The 21,866-nt window shown below is 48.6% G+C and overlaps 1 protein-coding gene across 1 annotated transcript in view; it reads left to right on the top strand.

Moving 5' to 3' along the window:
* Positions 1-21,866, top strand: part of SYNPO2L (synaptopodin 2 like) — a 76,505-nt gene that overhangs the window by 12,698 nt on the left and 41,941 nt on the right. Inside the window, exons 2-3 of the mRNA XM_077346069.1 lie at positions 8,247-8,398; positions 16,081-16,745. Coding sequence (XP_077202184.1) covers positions 8,247-8,398; positions 16,081-16,745 — 817 coding nt within the window. The remainder of the gene's footprint in view (positions 1-8,246; positions 8,399-16,080; positions 16,746-21,866) is intronic.

The raw sequence follows: 21,866 nt of genomic DNA, 5'->3' as shown, positions 1-21,866 counted from the left end.
AATTTTTTCCTGATATCTAGCCTATATCGTGGTAATTGTAGTTTAAACCCATTACTGCGTGTCCTTTCCTCCGCAGCCAATGGGAACAGCATCCTGCCCTCCTCTAAGTGACAACCTTTCAAATACTTAAAGAGGGCTATCATGTCCCCTCTCAACCTCCTTTTCTCCAGGCTGAACATTCCCAAGTCCCTCAACCTAGCTTCATAGGGCTTGGTCCCTTGGCCCCAGATCATCTTCGTCACTCTCCTCTGTACCCTTTGTGCAGAAGAGTTTGAGAAGGCAGGATAAAGATGAAAAAAACTCTGCCTTAAGGTGGTGAGTGGTGAGGGCTAAGCAAAACTCCTATTTTGTTGCAGTCAGAGGGCGATTTTCCAAGGCCAGCTCTTCTCTATGAGTCACAGGAGGCCCAGGGCCATTCCACACTCATCCAAAATAGCACAATGGTTACAAATTGAAATCGCTACAGTTTTGCTGTTATGCACAACGTTGTTGACAATCTGCAACACTCCTGAAACGAATCCGCAAAAAGCGCTTCGTTGTAGCGCTTTCAGGGAAATCCCCAAAAGTGGATTCACCCTCCGGAAAGCGCTACACTCTTGCAACCAATCTGCAACACTAGCGGGAAAGTTCTGTGCGTTACCATTGTTGCGGTTTTTGCAAAGTCCCTCCCCCTAGCTCTCTCCTCTGATCTTCCGGCAAAGCGATCGCCATTTTTTTTTCTCCGAGTGAGCGGAGATCAACGCACCAGCGAGCCTTTGTTTACCCAGTAAGGCTTCCCTGGCTGCAGAGCAATTTTACGTCACCAAGCACGAAACAACACACAGCCCCGTTTGCTGGTTTATTTTCCCTTTATTTTTCACTGTATTCTCGGCCGAAAATCGCACCCGTGCCAGGGGGGGGGGTAATTTTTTTTTCACTCGGGGGGAGCGTGGCAACGATGAAACGGCAGCTCAAACACCACCTGCTACCTAGATGGGTCTCTCCGTTGCAACGAATCAACGCAGATTCGTTGCAACGTGTGTTTTTTTTAACTTCCTTAAAGGGAAAGAGGCTTTTTGGGCTCATGATAACGGCCACCCATTGGCTGCTTGACGGCCAGGGGCGGGACGAGCTCGGCAATATTGCTTCCTGGCTAGCGATTTTTGCCGAGACCGGAAACCTATGGGAAACGATAGAAATGCAACTGGATTCCACTACAAAGCCAGGTATGCATAACAACGAATTCCACTATTTAAAATAGCGTTTTTTTGTCCCGCAACCAATTTGCCACATAGATCCTGGTGCGGAATGGCCCCCAGAAAATATGTTTCAGGCTGTCGGCAATATACATGCCCGGTTGCCCAAGGACTATTGTGGGAGTGAGGTGAACATGTGTGTGAGAGACTTACACCTCTCTCTCCAGACCTCTGAGAAGGCATTGTTCATGCCGAGTCTGCAGCATACAGACTATGATGAGTCTTAGAGGTGGTTCTCTGCCATTTGCACAAAAATAAATGACAAACTGGCACACCAGATGTGGTCTAGTCTTTGACTCGGTGCAAAAGATGCATTGATTCTGAAGCAAGAAAGTGAATCCAACAAGTACCTTGTTGGAACTGGGGTACAATTGAACAAGCACAGCATATAACCCCCTCGCCCATACCCCCTTCCGTGAGAACCTGAGAAACATAGGAGTTCTTCCAGGGAACAGACAAGGCAGATAGCGAGGTGTTCGAGGTCACAGTGCTGCATTCTGGAGACAGGGAAGATGGACTGCGGGTGGGGGGTGTATAAGGGAGAAGGAAGGAAGCAGGGTGCAATAAATACACATCATATTAGATCTACACATCAAACAGAGTCAAAACAAATGGCAGAAACACAGCTTTCTGACATCCCGCCGCCCAACATTTATCCTCCCACCACCAAGTTATTGGGTTTTAGGGGGTATGGAGAGTGAAAATCTTGACCTACTTGGGGGCCCACACAGGGGAATTATCTAGAAGAAGAAGAAGAAGAAGAAGAAGAAGAAGAAGAAGAAGAAGAAGAAGAAGGAGTTGGTTCTTCTATGCTGCTTTTCTCTACCTGAAAGAGGCTCAAAACGGCTTCCATTCCCCTTCCCTTTCCTCTCCCCCAACAGACACCCTGTGAGGCAGGTGAGGCTGAGAGAGCCCTGATATTACTGCTCAGTCAGAGCAATTTTATCAGTGCCGTAGTGAGCCCAAGGTCACCCAGCTGGCTGCATGTGGAATCAATCTGCATGTGGAATCGAACACGGCATGCCAGATTAGAAGTCCACATTCCTAACCACTGCACCAAACTGGCTCTCCAAACTGGCTCTACCCACTCCAGGTCCCCCATAGGGAATTCTTTTCAGTCAACCAGAGACTGGAGTCCAAGATTTTGCTGACTTTGTAGTTGGTGTGTTCATCTACATAGATAGGAATGGGAGCATCGGGGCCCACGTGTCGTTTATCAGGGTTTGGGTCATGGCAGAGCATGCTGCGATGGAAAAAAGAATGAATGTTTTATAAATGTTAGGGAAGGAATGTGCAACAGTGATATCATTTATTAGATGAGAAGCTGTAAACAGGACAATGAATTTAAGACCGAGCTTTTGAGATGGTTGTCGGCAGCGGAGGTGTTTAGTGGATAAATAGGCACACACATCTGGGAGCCATTTCTTGTCGGTGCAGAGTTTGTCGGCCTTTGTAGTCTCTACAGCAGCCACTATAACAGGCCAGGCACTTTGGACGCATGCGGACCAAGCTTTCTGTTTCGGGAGGCTATCAGGATTGGGAGTCCAGTCAGGAGCTGCCAGGATGTTGGGGTATGCCGGTGCTGGTGTGGACCAAATTATTGTACACAAATTCAGCAAATAAAAATATAAAGTATTATGTTTGGACTATAAACTGTGATGGATAAATATAAGATGGGGGATACATGGCTTGAGTGTAGTACATACGAAAGGGATTTAGGAGTTCTGGTGGACATTAAGTTGAATATGAGCCAACAGTTCAGTATGGCATCTAAGAAGGCTACTGTCTGAAGCCAGGCTGCATTGCTAGGAGCAGAGAATCTAGAGCAAGGGAAGCTATAATTCCACTCTATTCTGCATTGGTTAAACCTCATTTGGGACAGTGTGTCCAGTTCTGGGCACCACAGTTCAAGAAGGATATTAATGTTGGAACATGTACAGAGAAGGGTGACTGGGACGGCTGAGGGGCTGGAATGCTGTGAAATAAATTAATAATAAATAAAATTTATCTCTTAACTTGGGGCCAAGCTCATTGCATTCAGGAATATAATGGGTGCTAGATTAGAGGGGTGGAGTGGAAGGATTTGGGGACGGCCTCCCCCTCCCCCCAGGACCTGGAAACAGGCAGCCGTTAGGGAACTCACCAGCAGGGATCTGCAGCCTCCAAGCCTCAGGGGGAAGTGAAAGAAGGAGGGGGTGGTCAGGGGTGGGGGATAGAAGGTGATTGGCTGGCCGCTGGAGAAGGAGGCACTCAGGAATGGGACAGCCACCCTGAGTGGGTGTTAAGCACTGAGTGGCACTTAAGCCATTAGACATGCTCAGCCCTTCCCTTCCCCACTTACTGCTGCACGGCCTGTATATCAACCGCTCTGCAAAAGGAAGTGAGCCAGAGAGCCACCAGATCCTGCTGGCACCCCCCAAATCCTTCAAAGATTCCAGCCCTAGGACGTCGGCTGGGGCTGGGCTCTGAGGCAGGGACGCAGGCTCAGCAGGGAAAGGAGGCCGGTCCTGGATGAGGGAAAAGGGGGACGCTGCGGAAAGAGCCCAGCCGGGGAGCCAGCCCGCCTCCAGCCACCTGCCGCCTCTGCGTGAGAGAGAGAGGAAAAGGTCAGTGGGGGCGGAGTGCCCGTCCCTCAGCCCCCCTTCCTCCAGTGAGCTTCCTTTCCCTGCGCCCCTGCCTCAGAGCCCAGCCCCAGCTGTCCTCCTAGGGCTGGAATCTTTGAAGGATTGGGGGGGGGGTTGCCAGCAGGGTCCAGCTGCTCTCCCGCTCACTTGCTTTTGCAGACCCATTGATATGCAGCTCAGGCTGCATGGCAGTGAGTGGGGAAGGGGAGGGCTGAGTGGCAGGCAGCCAGGAGAGGTGAGCAAGTAGCAAGGGTGGGACAGTGCTCAAGAGAGTCTTCCACGTGACCCTCTCCATATGTTCTTATCCCTGGCTGCCAGCTGCTTGAGCTGCTTGCTCAACCCTTCAAATATGGAGGTCCTGTGGCTGGATAAGAAGGGACCAAGTGAGGAATCATGCTTGCCCAACCTAGATAGAGTGTGGCTTGCAGTAGCCCACCCTGCCAGAAACCTGGGTGTGATCCTTGACACCTCCTTCTTTATGGAGGCACAGGTCACAAGAGTAGCACGGCAGGCTTTCTACCACCTACGCCAAGCCAAGCTACTAGCACCCTACCTGGCCCCAGAATACCTAGCCACACTAATTCATGCGATGGTTGCCTCTAGGCTGGATTTCTGTAAGTCGCTCTACGCAGCCCTACCCTACTCCTGGATCCGAAAACTACAGTTGCCTCAGAATGCCATGGCCAGGATCCTCACAAATAAACCATGGATCCCACATCCTGCCGGTTCTCCAAAAACTCAGCTGGCTCCCAATTGAATTCTGGATTAGGCTTAAGGTCCTGGTAATTACCTTCAAGGCCATACACGGTCTGGGCCCTGTGAACCTGAGAGACCGTCTCTCTGCCTCCGCCCCCAAAAGAGCTCTGCGCTCCACCAGGCATTCGACTGAGGCTCATCAAACCTCAGAACACCCGGTGCCTCCCCTCAAGTCAGGCCCTTCATAACCTGAATGATTCTGACCTCCCTAGGTGTTCTATTAAAGTTGTTCTATCGAAAATTGTTCAATGAATTAATTATAATTATCTGTTAATTTTATATTTACTGTTAGAATTGTTACTGACTGTTGTGGTACTTAATAGAAGATGTTCTATGTCTTCCACGAAGTTCCATGTAAACTGCCCTGGGCCGAATGGGAGGGCGGCATAAAAATCTAAGTAAGTAAATTAATAAATTTGGAGGGGCCCCAATAGGCCGCTAAAATTCAGAGGCTGTGTCCTCAAATATTCCTTATACAGAAGTTGTGTGTGGATTTAACAATATGCTTGATTTGGCTTTCCCTCTTTTGCCTGTCTTCTGTTTAGTGGTTTGTGCTTCTTCGCCAAACCAGCCTGGCTTGGAATTCTGCTCAGGAGAGGAAGCGCAAACACTCTATTAGATAGAGCAGCCTTCCTCAACTTTTATACTGTTGAGAAACCCCAGAAATATTCTTCAGGTTTTAAAAAAACCCAGAAGTGGCATGATTAGGCAGAATATGGTTGGGGAAACCTCCCGGGACCCCTCCTCTTCCCCCACCTCCCATCATTCATCGTTTTGGCAAGGTGACTGGATCAACAAACTATGACCTGACGAAGAGTGCTTGCACTCGAAAGCTTGCACCCTGAATAAATCTTTGTTGGTCTTAAAGGTGCCACTGGACTCTGCTTCTGCTGTGCGACTTCAGACCAACACGGCTACCCATTTGAATATATCTGGTCATATCACCTGATAAAGATTTAACACATTTTAAATATATATTAAAATTAATTAACTCCCACCTATTTGGGAAACCCTTCGAGGGCCATCAAGGAAATGCAGAGTTCCATGAAACACTGGCCGAGAAAGCCTGGGATGCAGTACTAGAAGCATGCAAGCCATGGACTTGACCACGTTATGTTAAACCCCACTGTGTGTGTCATGTTACTTCTGAACAAATACACCACAAACGTTTTGGAGGTTGAGCCTGAGGGAACTTTCCTGCTAATGAAAGGGTTCTGCTCTGGGGCAAGGAGTCATCTGATGACCCCTCAGGGGGTTCTCCCACTAAAGCCAGGCACTGTGTGCTGCAAGAAAGCCCCGGCATTAGTGGGAAGGTCCAGGTTCAGCAGGATCCACCAGTTCTTGCACCAACTGCCCCACCACCTGTTTCCCCAAAGAATCTCAGATAGGGGAGCTTGCTGGGAATTCTGCCAGTGTTTTCTATCTCAGGGTTTCTGGGGAGAGAGGAAGTGGCAACTAATGTGCTGTCTTGAGCCTAGTATGGTTCTGTTAGAGGTAGTCAAACTGCGGCCCTCCAGATGTCCATGGACTACAATTCCCAGGAGCCCCTGCCAGCATTCGCTGGCAGGGTCTCCTGGGAATTGTAGTCCATGGACATCTGGAGGGCCGCAGTTTGACTAACCATGGAACCCACGGAGGAGTCAGCTCTCTCTAACTATTGGGCTTCGGACACTGAACTCTTAGCCAAATCCACTTCTGAAACTAATCCTGTTCCTGCAATGCTGGTTTCTCATGAGCATGTATGTAATTAAGGGACATGTTATGAAGGTAAAAAATTAGATATGTTTGGTTTTCACTGCCAGTTTTTTAAATTGACAGCCTCACATGGGGGGGGGGGGGAGAAAGTCTATTTTTCTTTCACTGAAATAGTTGGTGGGGAATGATCTATACTCCCTGCGTTTAATTAAATGGCCCTGGAGGACCCTGGAGGGGGACATGTACTGGGGAAACAGGCCAGGAGGGGAGGGTCACACATGCCCAGCTTTGCGTCCTCTTTCTTCTAGATCAGCTGCATGGGGCACAGCCATCGTCTCACCAGGGTGGGGGGGGAGAGGGTGTGCACCCCCCCCCCGCGTGGTGAGGCACTGGCTGCGGTGGTCTGGAGTGTCCGATTTGGCCGCCACTGCACATAATCCTAGTTGCAATCTATGGAGTGGGAAATATCTGGAGACTTTGGGTCTGCAGCATGAGGAAGGTGGGGCTTGGGGAGGAGAGGGGCTTCAATGGGGTGTAAGGCCACAGATGCCAGGGGGAACTGTGCCACCTGAAAACCAGTTCTAATCCCAGGAACTCTCCAGACACCACCTGGAGGCTGGCAACCATACACTGCTTTCCTGTTTTTACTTTTACAAATATAAAACAAAACAAAAAGGAAAGCCCACGCCAGGATTTTCCATATCACAACTGGCGCAGTTCCTCTTTTAATAGCCTGCACAACTTGCTGGAATGAAGGGAGGGGAGAAGAGAGATGGTGGTCAGGCTGACAGGGACAGAAATGCCTCTGTGCTCATGCTTCATTACTGTGTTCCATGTTCTCATGCCAGAGGGATTTTTTTTTTTTAATGTCAGAGGCGGAGGAAGAGCAAAGATTCTTAAAGGCCAGCCTAGTGGCATTTGTGGTGATGAATGTGACAGATGGAATGAGCAACGCCTATTTTTAAGACTGCAGGAGAAGCAGAGACCTCCAGAGGCCAGGGAACTAGTAGAAGTCCAGCCAATGTCTAGACAGCACATACCACCCGGAGAGAGGGACATTTCCCCTTCCTCCTCACTTCCGGGGAGACACTTCTAACTTCAGCATCCCCCTGAGACAAGCCTTCTCCATGTGGATTTGCTCTGCCATGCTCTCCAGCTGTCATGGTGGAAGCAGAAAGGAGTCACTGTTGTGGTTTCAACTTTTGTTCAACTGCATGACCAGAACTGCATGACCCCTGGGACGTACGCCTGGCCTCAACTCGGGCCAGGGCCTTTTTAAATAACCAAAATAAATAAACCCCACTCTCCTATGTTTATGCATTTGTAAAGTCCTACAGCATCCTTCCTGGGTAGCTCCAAGGTTTTCATGAGGCTTTTCAAGGCAGCCCATGGCCTTGTGAGCCGCTCCCAGCTAACCTTTCTTTCAGGCTCCTCTGTATTTGCAGGAACTCAAGCCTGAATCTGCACCCCCTGAGCTCCACCACAAGTGGGTGGCCAGCCTGCAGACAGCCCCTCACTTCCGGGCCTGTCTTGTGACATCGCAACCGCTGGCCACCCCCCGCAGCCACAGCGCTCCTTCAGCAGCTCCCCGATGCTGTTTGAGGCTGGGGGGGGGGTGACGCTTGCTGCAACCATTTGGGACACGAGGCAGGGAGGCAACATATAGCTGCCTTCAGGCTGCCTTGTAAGGCACAAATTGTTTGTGCCTCAGTTCACTTTGAACTCAGGGGAGGGTGACTTCAAATGCCTCTGTGCTTAGGTACAAACTGAGCGTGCCTCTGGCCCTTTTCGGGGAAGGTGGGGGACTTCAGTTCTGATCTAGCATCAGGGTCCCTTGTTGGATGGATGGTTCAGAGTGCCATTGGGAAAGAGCTAAGCGGCTAACTTCTTCTTTTGTTCTCTTTCTCACCCTCTCCTCCCTGCATTTTCTTCTTAGATCCGCAAGAGGAGCAAAGCTTGCCGTGGGGGCCTGTGGGAAAACGATGAGCTGGTGTCCATCAACGGAAAGCCATGTGCCAACCTCTCTCATGCGAGAGCCATGCAAATCATCGACTCTTCCAATGGCACCCTCAGCATTGTGGTTAAGAGGTAACAGGGAGGGTGTGGGATCTGCTGCTAGGAGGGCAGAGGGGAAAATAACTCAGTGCAGTTTTCATACAAAGTGTACTTTTTATTTCAGATCACACAACAGAACAACCCAATCTGCATGAATGTTTTTATGTCAAACTAGGAGATGTGCTAACTGCATTTCTTAGTAGCTTCTGTCCTGTCCTTAAACTTCACTCCAAAAACTCCTAGGGGTATCTATCTTAATGGGGCTGTCTGCTTACAGGAGCTGCTTCCTGAAGCTGAGCAATTCATTTTATTGCACTTGCCAGCAGGAGGTAGGTGGGAGGGTGGGGTTGCCAGATCCAGGTTGGGAAACTCCTGGAGACCTGAGGGTAGGAGATACAGAGGACTACAGTGCCCAACAGTCCACCCTCCATAGTATCCATTTCCTCCAGGGGAATGGATCTCTGCATGTGCTGTAGTTCCAGGGGATCATGGCTGGTATCTAGGGCTGAATCTGCACTTACTTTGTTTATTCTGTTGTGGATCCTGCTGAATCCAGATCGATTTGAACCTAGGTCTCCCCCCCCCTCCCTCCCCATCGAAACAGAAAAGTGTTCTGCACATGGTTAGGCGAGTTCAGAAGGGGAGGGGGAGGAGCCAAGCACTGCTGGAGCCTCATTCTTTCTTTTCTTGAATTGGGGGGAAGGAGGATCGGAGAAAGCAGAGGAGGGAGAAAAAAACCAAGAGGCAAATTTCTGTCGAAATAAGTTTAGGCTTCTAGAGCTTCTGCAGAGAGAAATTAGGGCTTCCCCTTTAAGGCAAGTTTGTTACCTGGGCAGCCTTGGGCAATGAGGGCTTCTCTACCACAGCAAATTCAAAGCAGGCAGAACTCCACATGCTTTCTCAATCCGATTCTTCAAATATTGAGGGTTATATTCACTCCAGGATATTGCAGGATAGATAGGGTCACTCCAGATCAATCATGCTTGTTGCAGAGGGAAAATTTAAATCTGACAAAATCAAAATGGAAATTGCATTCAGTGGAGATGGCAGGGACTGAATTGACCTGGGATTGGTATAAAAGCTCTGTGCAGTTTACACCTAGGAGAGCCCACGACCCCCAACCATTGCCCTCCCACTCCTTTACCACCCGCATGTGTGCCTTTTCTTTCCCCCCTTGTTTGCAAGTCCTCTGCTGTGCTCCATACGAGGCCGAGTGCACTGATGGTGGCAGCCACAGCAGTGCTGCTCTCCCAGCCGCACACACCTCCCTGTGCTGTTGTGGGAAGGGCTTGCAGGAGGCAGTGGGAGGGGTCCTGAGTGGGCAGGCAGAAGCGTGTGCAGGAGGATGGGGGTATGTGGGTAAGAGCAGGAAGGGAACATAAGCAGGGGTGAGGAGGGGCTCCTCTGAGCACTTTTTGGCAGGACCCATCAAAACCTAGAACTGGCTTTGCTGGGGATCCCCAGATCCAACCTGGAGGCTGGCATTCCTAAAACCCTGGTTTCCCCCACCCCAGCCATCTCAGAATGGGCCCTCATGCAGCCTCCCTTCCAGACAGTGTCTCAGCTGAGTCCTACTCTTCCTGATAACCCCTTCCTATGTTAAGGTCCGTAGGGGCTCAGAGGTGGGGCTCAGAGGCTTTGTCCACAGGAGGGATGGAGCTATAGTGGGAAAGAGGGGTCTTTAAAAAGCTTCCCTTGAACTGCTGTGACTTCTTTCTGTGTCTGCCTGCAGAAGCCATCCTGTGTAGGGCTAATCCTTCAGAGGAATAGAGAGAAGGGGTCTGATTGGCTGATGCAGGAGGAAGCAGTGACAGAAGCTGGATGGAGAGAGCTGTGGTGGGGGAGACTGTGTGTGTTTGTGTGTGGGGGGGGGGGTCAGACATCTAAGCGGTTTAGACCAGCCTTTCTCAAGATTTTTACCCTGAAACATTCTTCAGGCTTTAAGAAAGGCCAGAAAATGGCAGGATCATGCAGAATGGTGTTGGGAAGCAGAGCTGTGGGCCCCTCCAGGGTGCCATGAAACCCTGATGAAGTTAGTGAAGTCTAGGCTGGGTGGCTGAATCCAGACTGGGCAGAGACGTGTTCTCACAGGGGGCTCTGGAGGGGAGGACACAGAGGGACCCTGGGAGTTTATCCCACACCTAGACCAGGATATGGATTCTCTCCTGGGGAGACAAGGTGTCCTTAGTCCTGTGTTCTGAAAGTACCAATAAGGGATTCAAGAAAGGCTAGAATATGCCTCCATATAAGTAAATGTACTTGAACAGGTATCTACTGCTAAACTCTTAATCTAGTCCTGACTTTTTATTTAGTTCCCCTCCCCCCAGAGAAGAGCTTTGTGTTTATTTGTTTGTTTATTAAACTTGGCAATGCCTCTTGTGTGTGGTGGTTTACTGAGGCAGGATTGCATCACATGGGTTGTGAGGGAGAAGACCTTAATCCTTTAGACCAGGGGTAGTCAACCTGTGGCTCTCCAGATGTTCATGGACTACAATTCCCATGAGCCCCTGCCAGCATTTGCTGGCAGGGGCTCATGGGAATTGTAGTCCATGAACATCTGGAGGGCCACAGGTTGACTACCCCTGCTTTAGACTAGTGCTGCTTTCCCTGGTAACAACAAGGCACCAGTGGAACGAGACAATAAAGCCGGAAGGGAGAATACACATGAAGCTCACCAGCAGAAAGAAAGAAAAAGGGAGCTTTCTTTGAAAAGTTGTTTACGTCAGCCGCAATCCTTGTGTCTCCCACAAAAGTAAAGGTGTCTCAGGCGCAGGGATTGGGCCAGGTGCCTGGCTTTCTCCTGGCTGTGACACCAGGAAATTCCTGTTTCTATCGCCCTAGTGTCCACCTTTAAAGGATCCCAAGTAGGAGGCCAGGTAAAGACACAGAAGCTCTGTTGGGGGCTAGAGTACTGGGCTGGCCTGACCAATGGTCTGACTCAATGGAAGTAGTTTCCTGACACAAATTTGTTACCATTTCATACCGGATTATTTGTTATCTGCTTATCCATGGCTCCTCCATATATTTGTGAAACAGCCTGGGGGGTGGGAGGTGTCCGGCTGTCCCTCTTACAAACCAGCCCTAATTACCTAGAGACACGCAGAGAGATCTGCACCTCCCGGTGTCCCCTGGGTCCTAGCGCCCATTACATTCCTGCTTGCAATGGGCTTCTTTGCTAGTTATTTCATAGTGGTATGTGTGAACGAGATCTTGGGGTACTTGTGTTCTGTAAGCTAAATATGAGCAAAACGTGTGGTGCAGCGGTAAAGAAGGCTGTATCAACAGAGGCATCACATTGAAATCCCAAGATGTCATAGTCCCCCTCTATACATTATTGGTCAGACCGCACATGGAGTCCTGTGTGCAGTTCTGGAAGCCTCACTTCAAAAAGGATGGGGACAAAATTAAGAGGGTACAGAAGAAAGCCCTCTGAGGCAAGGCAGAGGGTCTTGGGAATGTTCAGCCTGAAGAAGAGGAGGTTGAGAGGTGACAGGACGGCTCTCCTGTTTGAGTGTTTGAAAGGTTGTCACCTGGAGGAGAGCCAGGTGGGGTCCTGTTGACTTCCTCGCAGTACTGGATTTAAACTACATGTAGAATTGTACCAGCTAGATATCAGGGGAAAAAATCGCATTCAGAGTGGAATGGGCTGCCTAAGGAGGTGGTGAACTCCCCCTCACTGGTGGTTTTTAAGTCGTGACCAGACAGATCCTTATCCTGGATGCTTTAGGCTGATCCTGCATTGAGCAAGGGGTTGGATTAGATGGCTTATATGGCCCCTTCCAACCCTATGATCCTGTGGTTTTCAGAGAATCTTAATCTTCTTGCCAATTAATTTTACCCAAAATAGAACCCTTGAGGGGAATAATGGGGAATTATAGACAATTTAATATTTATTGAATACAGAAGCTGGAGGCCAGGAAACGGCAGGATCTTTTTTATCTTTTAAATAAAGGATGACAACTTAACTTTCACTCAAGGAGATTTATTGAGGAAGTGGGGTACGCACTCAAAGCACACAGGAGCAAACACACAGGTTCCTAAGAAATAAAACGGAGGAAAATGGGTGGATTCAGAGTAGGATTGAGAGATACTTGTCTGTCCCAGAAGTGTGACCAGCAGCATGACAGTGGAGGGTGACATCGGGAGCCAATAAACCAGGGGTAGTCAAACTGCGGCCCTCCAGATGTCCATGGCCTACAATTCCCAGAAGCCCCTGCCAGCGAATGCTGGCAGGGGCTTCTGGGAATTGTAGTCCATGGATATCTGGAGGGCCGCAGTTTGACTACCCCTGCAATAAACAGTACAGGTGTACTGATCACTAGAAAGCCTTCTTTTGTTGGCAAAAATGGATCCTGAGGCAAAGAGCTACATGCTGGAAGCCCAAACAATAGCTTGATAGGTTTGTTCCTGAGAACTGAAAGTTCATCTCCGTGGTTTCTGTGCATTCCCACATGGGTCTGTGTCTTCACAGGCCTGCCACAGGGAACAGCTAGTAAGCTTAAAAATCAAGTCTCTAGCCGCTCCCAAGCGTGCTCACCCCTCCCCTCACAGAGGGTGACTTTCCCACCCCAAAGCCATATGATGTGGGAGGGGTCAGCACTCCCCCCTCAGTTCTCTTTGGCCACCTAGTTAGGAGATGCTAGTTAGCTCAGTAACTCAGGAGATTTTTGTCTACTTTGCAGTGATTTTTATGGCAGTGTCTCCTTGCCAACTTTTTTCTTTGAGGATCAGTTATAGAGCCTTTTCTCCTTGATATTTTTACTTCGGCCTCGTGGCTCAATTCAAGCAAGGTGGCCCATGTGGTGCCTCGTTGGCCTATAACAGGGGTAGTCAAACTGCGGCCCTCCAGATGTCCATGGACTACAATTCCCAGAAGCCCCTGCCAGCATTCGCTGGCAGGGGCTTCTGGGAATTGTAGTCCATGGACATCTGGAGGGCCGCAGTTTGACTACCCCTAGCCTATAACAATGCACTTCCTGTGTGTCTCCTCTGCTTGGAAGAAGGCCATTTGACAGCAGGATGTGCAGCATGTGAGTGGCTCGCCTCCAAGGCCAGGGATGAGAGGACAAAACACCTGACAGTGGCCCTTGGGGAAAGGCTCCGAGGGCTGTGCCAGCACCAGCCGAGCCTATACAAGGCCTCATCCGCCAGCTCGATGCCCCCTCCAGGCCCTCAGGCCATTCCTCGATTGGAGGCAGAGTGGGAAGTTTCTGAGCCACCTGCAAAGTGGGCGAAGAGGACCCGCAAGTCCCTGCAACTGACTGTGACTTGGTCAGGCCCATCTTCAGCTCAGCACTGCCAATCCCTGTCATTGCGGAGAGCAGCCCGGTCTGCCACAAGAGGCTGATGGCCTTGTTGACCCGCATCAAAGCATTGCCGCCACTGGGTGTTCTCCTCATCTCCGTCCCCACTGGCGTTGAGATCACCATCCCTGGGGGACGCCCTTTGACTGTGACGGGAATCACCTCTGACCCAACATCAAGAGCCTTCCCCATGGCCTGTGGAGTCATATAATCTTAAATGAAGAGAAGAGCCTTTTCAAGAACAATGGGGCCCTTATCTGAATTACCTAAGAAAATAAGTTAAAAGGGGATTGAAACGGGGTATCAAGTGTATCAAACGAAGAGCATAATCTTTTTCTTTCTGTATCAACAATGTAGATTACTTGCATTGCATTATCTTTAAATATTACAAAAGGGGATTGAAACGGGGAACTAAATGTCTTTTTCTGTATCAACAATGTAGATGGCCTGTATTTCATTATCTTTAAGCCTGGAAAATAAAAATAAAAATCTCATTAAAAAAAAAGAGCCTTCCCCATGGCCGATCAGCATGCTTAAGCATTTATCACTGATATGATGTCCTTGTGTTGCTGTCACTGCTGCCAAGAGGACAGCAGGGCTTGTCGAGGTCAACTGCGACACTGAAGGACTGCTGGGTCCCAATGATGGTCCTGGCAGAATGGAGGAGATGAGGAAGAGATGCACTTAATTTGGAATATAAGACATCTTCTGAAAAATCTGAGGATCCCCTTATGCTCACATGATTTGGGCTGAGATTCATTAGTGAAGGAACCAAACAAAACTGGGACAGCCCAGCTGCTATTTCAGCATGTGCCCGCTAGTTGGATGGTTTATATAAGATTAGGAAGGAAGTCCTTATCTTTTAAAACACCCCAAGCCCACCTCAGATTTCTTCACAGTTATACCTGCGTTAGGTAGGAGAGAGCAGCACACCACACCTTCTGGCTGTAACGGCCGCCGTAGAGATGGATTTGGCTGCAATGCTTACTCCACAGCAGCTGTTTTAAACTTTTATTGGTGATATGACCATATATAGCCATGTTGACCCCTCCCCAAATGGCCAATTATGGGCCTGGAGGGGGTGGGAAGCGGAGGAACCTTGGGTGGGTATGTACACAGTTATGCTTCCCAACCATATTCTGCATGATTGTGCCATTACTGGCATTTTGATTTAGTTATAATTATGGTTTAATGGTGAAGCATATTAATAAAAAAATGAAAGATTGGTCTAGGTTAAAACCTATTAGTCTAGTTTAAAAGGATAGTGATACCCCATTTTTTGTATTTGTTTCAAAGTATCCCGATAATGAATACAGATCAATTTTTGCAAAGTCATCAAAGAAAATTTTATTTGGAATAATTAAAGGTCAAACCAAGACTCTATATAGAAAGATAACAGTTGCGGGAATAGCAATGCCAAACTTGAAATATTTTAATTATTTATTTATTACATTTTTTTTCGGTTGCAAGGTCTTTATTCCAAACCCCAGGCCCTCCCTGCAGGCATCAATTCCCCTTGAGACAGCAGGAAGGAAAGAAAAAACAAAGCTCTTTGGTACAGTTTTGTTTGATAAGATCCTTCAGATATTTCCAGCTGTGATGCTTCTTTCCCATCATGTTTCAGTTTGCTGATAGCTTGTTTTTGGAAAATTTTCTGCAGTTTGTAAACCAACCATCTTCCTGGCTTCTCTGCCCATTCAAAGTTCTTCTGCTTTAAATAATCCAACTTTTTCCTCATCTCTTCTGTTTCAATACTGTCTCTCTTGATTCTCAGAATTTTAAATTTTAAACAGTTCCGCAGGGCCTGCAAAAGGGAGCTCTTCCACCAGGCATTTGGCTGAGGCCAGGCACAACCAAACATCATCTGCAGGGCCCCTGCCCCCCCTCCCCACAGAAACCCACTTCCTGGACCCGTTTGAATTACTATTGTTTATATTGTTACCCGGATATATCAGTTAATAATATGAATGTTATAGTTATTATATGTATGGTTTCATGTATAGTTTCAGTTATATGTAAACCGTCCTGAGCCTTCAGGGAGGGCGGTATATAAATATGAACGAATGAATAAATGAATGAATGAATGAATGAATGAATGAATGAATGAATCTGTTTAGCCACTTTCTTTGAATCATGGATCTGATGTTGGCTTTGAAACCCCCACTAGGTTCCTTTAAATGGGCAGGGCACTTTCTTCCTCCACCACCAGAGATGTCTGTAGTAGAGCCTGAGTCCTCATTGGTCATCATTTGCATGTTCACACAATCCCCTCATTATATGGCTTTTTACAAATTAATGTGAAGATTCTCAAGTGAAATCATGCACAACTCCTAAACAGATACAAGAAGTTATGCACGGCACAGTGGATAACTGACTGAAATACTGTATCCCCCCCCCCCCTTTCCTCTCCAGGGCCACCAGTGGAGGAGACTCTGCCAGTGTGAGACTGCTGCGTTCCCCTTCCCCTCAGCAGGTGCCAGCGCTCTCTCCAACTCCCCCGTTCAGCCCGGCAACGCAGGCCCTCAGCCCTGAACCACCTGCTGTCCCTGTGGCCCCACAGCCTGAGCAGCAGGCCCGCCAGCGGCAGCAGCTGGAGAATCTCACCTCACCCCCAGACAGTGAAGCATACTATGCCGAGACAGACAGCGATGCCGACAATATGGCCCAGGAAAAGCACCGGAGGGCTCGCAAGAAGAGTCCCCGTTCCCCACCGGGGGTTCCAAACCATAAAGTGGGCGAGCCACAAGAGGAAGTCTCCCTCTCAGAGCTGAGCAGTTATGAGAGCACCGTGGAGGCGGTGGCCCCAAAGCAGGACGGAGATGGTCTGACTGGAGTGGCCAAGCGGGAGATTGTGTGCCAGCCGGGCAGCCGCACAGAAACCCCCTTCTCTGAGAGTGAGGCCTTGCTGGAGCTCCCCTCACCTGACGACCGAGACCCTTCCCCGGAGGCCTTGCTTCTGCCACATGCCACGAAGACTATCCGTGCCGAGAGACACCTCATCCCCATGGTGGGGCCTGTAGAGCACCCAGTGGACGAAGACCTCACCACCACCTATGCTGAAAAAGCCAAGCAAGCCAGTGAGTGTCCAGACACCTCCCTCCCTCCCTCCCTCCCTCTCCCATTTCCATCCTTTTCACAGAAGTCATCTTTCCTTGGGGTGGAATGTTGACAGCCAGGATGCGGAAACGGATGGAGGGGAACTGATCTTGCTTGCCTGGGGATTTATTGCAATAGCAGGAGACCTCCTGGTGCCACCTAGAGCAGGCTTCGCAGCCGGGGCTTCTTGATGGTACCTGAAGGGTTTCCCCGTTGGGAGGTTAAGTAGTTTTTAATATATATATATATTTTTGTTAAACACTGATAATGATATATGATCATATATGGTCATGTCAACCCGCCCTTCCCATCCCAGAATGGCCAGTGATGGGCCTGCAGAGGGTGGGAAAGGGAAGGGCCCAGGGTGGGCATGTGCTTCCCAACCATGTTCTGCACCATCGAGCCACTTCTGAGGTTTCTCAAAGCTTGAAGAACGTTTCAGGGGCTTCTCATTGGCTGAGAAAACAGCTGAGAAAGGCTGATGTAGAGGTTTGCAACTCTGATGATCTGTAACACGTTCCCACAGGTCTGGCTTGTTATGGCCACTCTCAGAGGGCCAGGAGGCAGGCAGAGGTAGAGCAGGGAGAAGAGACATAGAGAGAAGGGGAAACTGCACGGGGTGCCCCAGGAGAAAATATCAGCTGAAACATGGTTAGATGAAAACAGTGCTTGCAAGCAGTGTTGCTACCCAGACAAAGAAATTATCCTTGTATGGCTGCATTCATTTATAAATTTGTATACAAAAAGCACACCTTTTTGATGAGTCCCAACAGGAGACACTGTTTTGGAAGGGCCGAGCCACATGCGATGCTTAGATTCTCAGATACGTCACGGAGCTGCAAAATACAACTACAGGCTTGGCTCTATGGACTGGAACCCCTGCTCTGATGACGGGGTGGGCGGGCAGGCAGGTGTTGGTTTACCTTTTTCGCATACATGATGTTTTCAATTGAAAATGTTCCTCTTGAGCTGCTTTAAAACACAGCAGGGAATAAAGTTGTCCCAGCCTGGGAACCTCCCTTTTTCCCTTTCAAAGGATTTATTTACTTATGTTGGAGTTTTTATTTCACTCATTCTCAGTAGACTCAGTAGACTCACAGCATAAATAAAACCACATCATCATAAAATGCAACAAAGACAGGTTGAGCCCACCTTTTCCCCTTCCTAAGATTTATAGCAACCCAAAAGGGACCCTTTCAGGTAGGGAAACAAAAAGTTTTAAATAAGTTGTACCCTTCATTCCTAATATTCCAGTTGTGAGTGTTATCCCAAGGCTGATTCTGCACTTACTTTGTTTTTTCCATTGTGGATCCTGCTGAATTCAGATTGATTTGAACTTGGGTCTTCCTCTATTTGAACTCAGGTCTTCCCAATTGAAACAGTGTTCTGCTCTTGGTTGGAGAAGCTCAGAGCGGGGAGAGGAGCCAATGCAGCAGGAGTCTCTTTCTTTTCTTGAACCAGGGGTGGGGGAGAGGATTGGAGACAGCAGAGGAGGGGGAAATAAATCCAAGAGGCAAATCTTTGCTGAGAAGGCTTCTGGAGTGCAGTCACTTTAAGACAAGCCTTGCAACTGGGAACCAGGAAGTCTTTGAACAGACGCCCTGGCCAATCAGGGAAGACTGCTTTGCTATGAAGCATGGAGAAAGAAGTTAATTCACAAAAAGCCTAGCCATGGTAACGTGGTGGTGCTGGGAGGCACAAGGGCACTTGTTTGGAACACAGGTTTACAACCACCCAAATGGCCGTCTTTCCATAACTGGAAGGCAAGTCCATCAAAATGACTCTATGAGGCTGAAGGGATCTCAGGGGGCTTCAGCAGTCCTCACAGTTAGAGGTTCTGCAAGTAGAAGAGCCCTGATGTATGCTTAGATGTCCTTTCTTATGGTAAGCCACCAGAACTGCTGTCTTGCCAGGTATAATGTTTTCATATATCCAAAATGCCCTGAGGCTCCATGGGAATGTAGAAATATTCCCTGCGGTAGTATACCTCATCCCATTCCATCATTTCTGGGTGGAGTTGGGTGAACTTGACGTTCCCCCACACACACTTCCAAGATTTGCTGTAGCCGCTCTGGGGCAGTAACTGAATCAGCAGCCTTGGGAATTGTGGTGCCCTCCTGCCAGTGCTGACTGTGGGTGAGGGCAGCCAACCCCAGCTGCTGGGGAGATAACACAGGGCCCTTCCGCATGTTAAAAAAACAGCGTTAGGCCACTGCAATGGCATAATGCTTAAAAAAAACCCTACACCTCCCGTAATTCCTCACCTGCTGGCTCCTCTGCTGCCGTTTAGCGCTTCCTGCCATTTCGTATGCCTGCTTGAAACGGCAGAAGAGGGGAACATGCTAGACACGCTCCTCTCTTCCACCTGTCAATCAAGACACGTGGCCAATCACCTTCCTTGCTCTTTTTAAGGGATCGCAATGCCCCCCCTTTTAAATGAGACTTGTTTAAACACATATACATTTATTCATGGATGGGGCTCCTTATTAATGGGGCTCCTTTCACTGCAATTCCTCTTGTAATCTGGAATTAAAATGCAGGGAGAGCGTGATTTGTTGTTTTTTCTGGTGGGGAAGAGGCATGCTTTATGGGCAAATTCGTGGGGAAAAGTTTATTTTGTGCTCTATTTGGGCTATTATGTGTCTATCAGTTGCTCCAGGCATTTTTAAAAAAAGAAAGAACCCCGTTCTGGGTGAAGAGAGAGGGAGGTGGGCTCGAGGGCGGGCACTGGAGCTGGAAATCTCGCTACTTCAGCCACTTTGGTAATGCAGGTGTCTTGTGCGAGTGTCTTGCTGGCTGCTCACATCCTGCTAGTGCAACATGGCAGGGGTAATCCAGTTTTGTGGATTCCCCTGCAAGCACTTTAAAATGGAGCATGTAGTTGCCGGTTTGCTGCTGTAACGATGAATGTTTATAATGTCATGCAAAATGGCAAAAATACAGCATTTGCAAAGGGTAAGACTCTCACTTTTTAAATCGGGTGCAGAATGGCCCACGGAGTTGACCATGGGTCCCAATTGGCTGTCATGCTGCAGAAGGCAGGATGGGGCATCAGCCAGGAAGCTCTGTTTGCCCAGCAAATGTCTCAAAGTGAAGTAGAAGGGGGGGGGGGACAGCCCAAAACACTTGGCTTGCCATCAGCTTCTGAGGCTGTTTAAGTGTCTGCAAGTTTTTGTGATTCATCCAGACCTGAAATGACATCCCCCCCCCCCTGCCGCACAAGTCCCGACAGGCTGCCAACTCTTTCTCCCAAATGGCCAAGTTCCATTCATTATAATTAAACTTTTTGGACAGGTCGGCACAGGGGCGAAGGCACCCTTGCCTGCCACCCCCATATACACATCACTTGAATTGACTTGGACAATGAACTGCTCTGCTGGGTTGGCATGCCAGGGGATGAGCTCCGAAGTGAACCTCCATTTTAGTTTCTTGAAAGGCAGTTGTGAGTGTCCTGCATTCTGCAGGGGGTTGGACTAGGTGACCTTAAAGGTCCCTTCCAATTCTATGATTCTATGAAAGCCCACTGGAATCTAGTGCCTGGCTGCCATGCCCCTTCCCCATTTCCCTTTGTCTTCAGCAAATAAGTGAGGGTGAGTGCCGTTTGGGCAAAATTGGCGAGGAAATCATGATAAAAATTTGTGAAGCCTAAGAAACACTGCAGCTGGCATCAGGTCTGGAGCAGCGCCCACCCCAAGACATCTTGTACCTTAGACGGGTCCATTTCCAGTTCCTGACTGGAAATCTAGGTGGTCTTTGTGGAACTCATACCTGGATGGTCCAAATGACACGACCAAATAAACACACAATCCCAGGAGGGTGTTAAAGGTGATCCACCAAGCACCCCCCTCTTGTACATGGATGCGATAGTACATGTCCCTCAGGTTCCCCCGTTCCCCAGGGGCCCTAACAAGTCCTTGATCAGGAGAAGGGGGTAGGCAACGGAGGAGGATTTGGCAGGCTGCAAAAGACAGCAATACAGTGACTGGATGTAATCCAGCCACCAGTCTGCAGACACTTCTATGACCAGAGAATCACCAGAACAACCACTTGAGTGCCACCTGCTGGAGAGAGAGTGAACTGGCTAAGGACAGCGAAGATTGGCCGCAGTTTTTTGAGAGCCAGCGCAGCAGCACTAAGATTGGACTGCTGATTATCAGGCTATTCTGCTCCCAATTACCAAGACTCATTGGGCTTGAGCAATTTGGAATTGTTAAAAAAAGTTGAATCACCTATATTAATTGTTATCCTCCAAATGATTGTACAGAAAATAGATATTAAATCTCTCCCTGTAGCAAGTGCTGAGAGCTCTCCATAAGAGGACAAGATCAGCAGAGGCCTTCACCATATTCAATCATTTTTCAATCTGTTAGTTATTAATCTGACTAAGTGGGTAAGAGGGAAGCTTGGAAGGTTTGGGATTAGTTAGTTGGATTATTGGAATAATTTTGGGGAGGAATAAGGAATTGGCTGGGGGAAAAGCAAAGGAGGCAGAATGAGTGCAATAGTATCTTTTGGTAGGTTGGAGTAAATGCAAAGATGTAAAAATTAGAACTAAGATGGGCAAGAGTAAAATAGATGACTGGAGGAGGATTGAGAAGGGAAAGAAAATTCTTATGATTGACATTAATAATAGAATCATAGAATCATAGAGTTGGAAGGGGCCATGCAGCCCATCTAGTCCAACCCCCTGCTCAACGCAGGATCAGCCCAAAGCATCCTAAAGCATCCAAGAAAAATGTGTATCCAACCTTTGCTTGAAGACTGCCAGTGAGGGGGAGCTCACCACCTCCTTAGGCAGCCTATTCCACTGCTGAACTACTCTGACTGTGAAAATTTTTTACCTGATATCTAGCCTATATCGTTGTACTTGAAGTTTAAACCCATTACTGCGTGTCCTCTCCTCCGCAGCCAACAGAACCAGCATCCTGTCCTCCTCCACGTGACAACCTTTCAAATACTTAAAGAGGGCTATCATGTCCCCTCTCAACCTCCTTTTCTCCAGGCTGAACATTCCCAAGTCCCTCAACCTATCTTCATAGGGCTTGGTCCCTTGGCCCCAGATCATCTTCGTCGCTCTCCTCTGTACCCTTTCAATTTTATCG

The sequence above is a fragment of the Paroedura picta genome, chromosome 7 (assembly GCF_049243985.1).
Source record: "Paroedura picta isolate Pp20150507F chromosome 7, Ppicta_v3.0, whole genome shotgun sequence".
In the NCBI taxonomy this organism is placed as follows: domain Eukaryota; kingdom Metazoa; phylum Chordata; class Lepidosauria; order Squamata; family Gekkonidae; genus Paroedura; species Paroedura picta.
The sequence above is the reverse complement of the archived record's forward strand: the minus strand, read 5'-3'. Positions and strand labels throughout refer to the sequence as shown.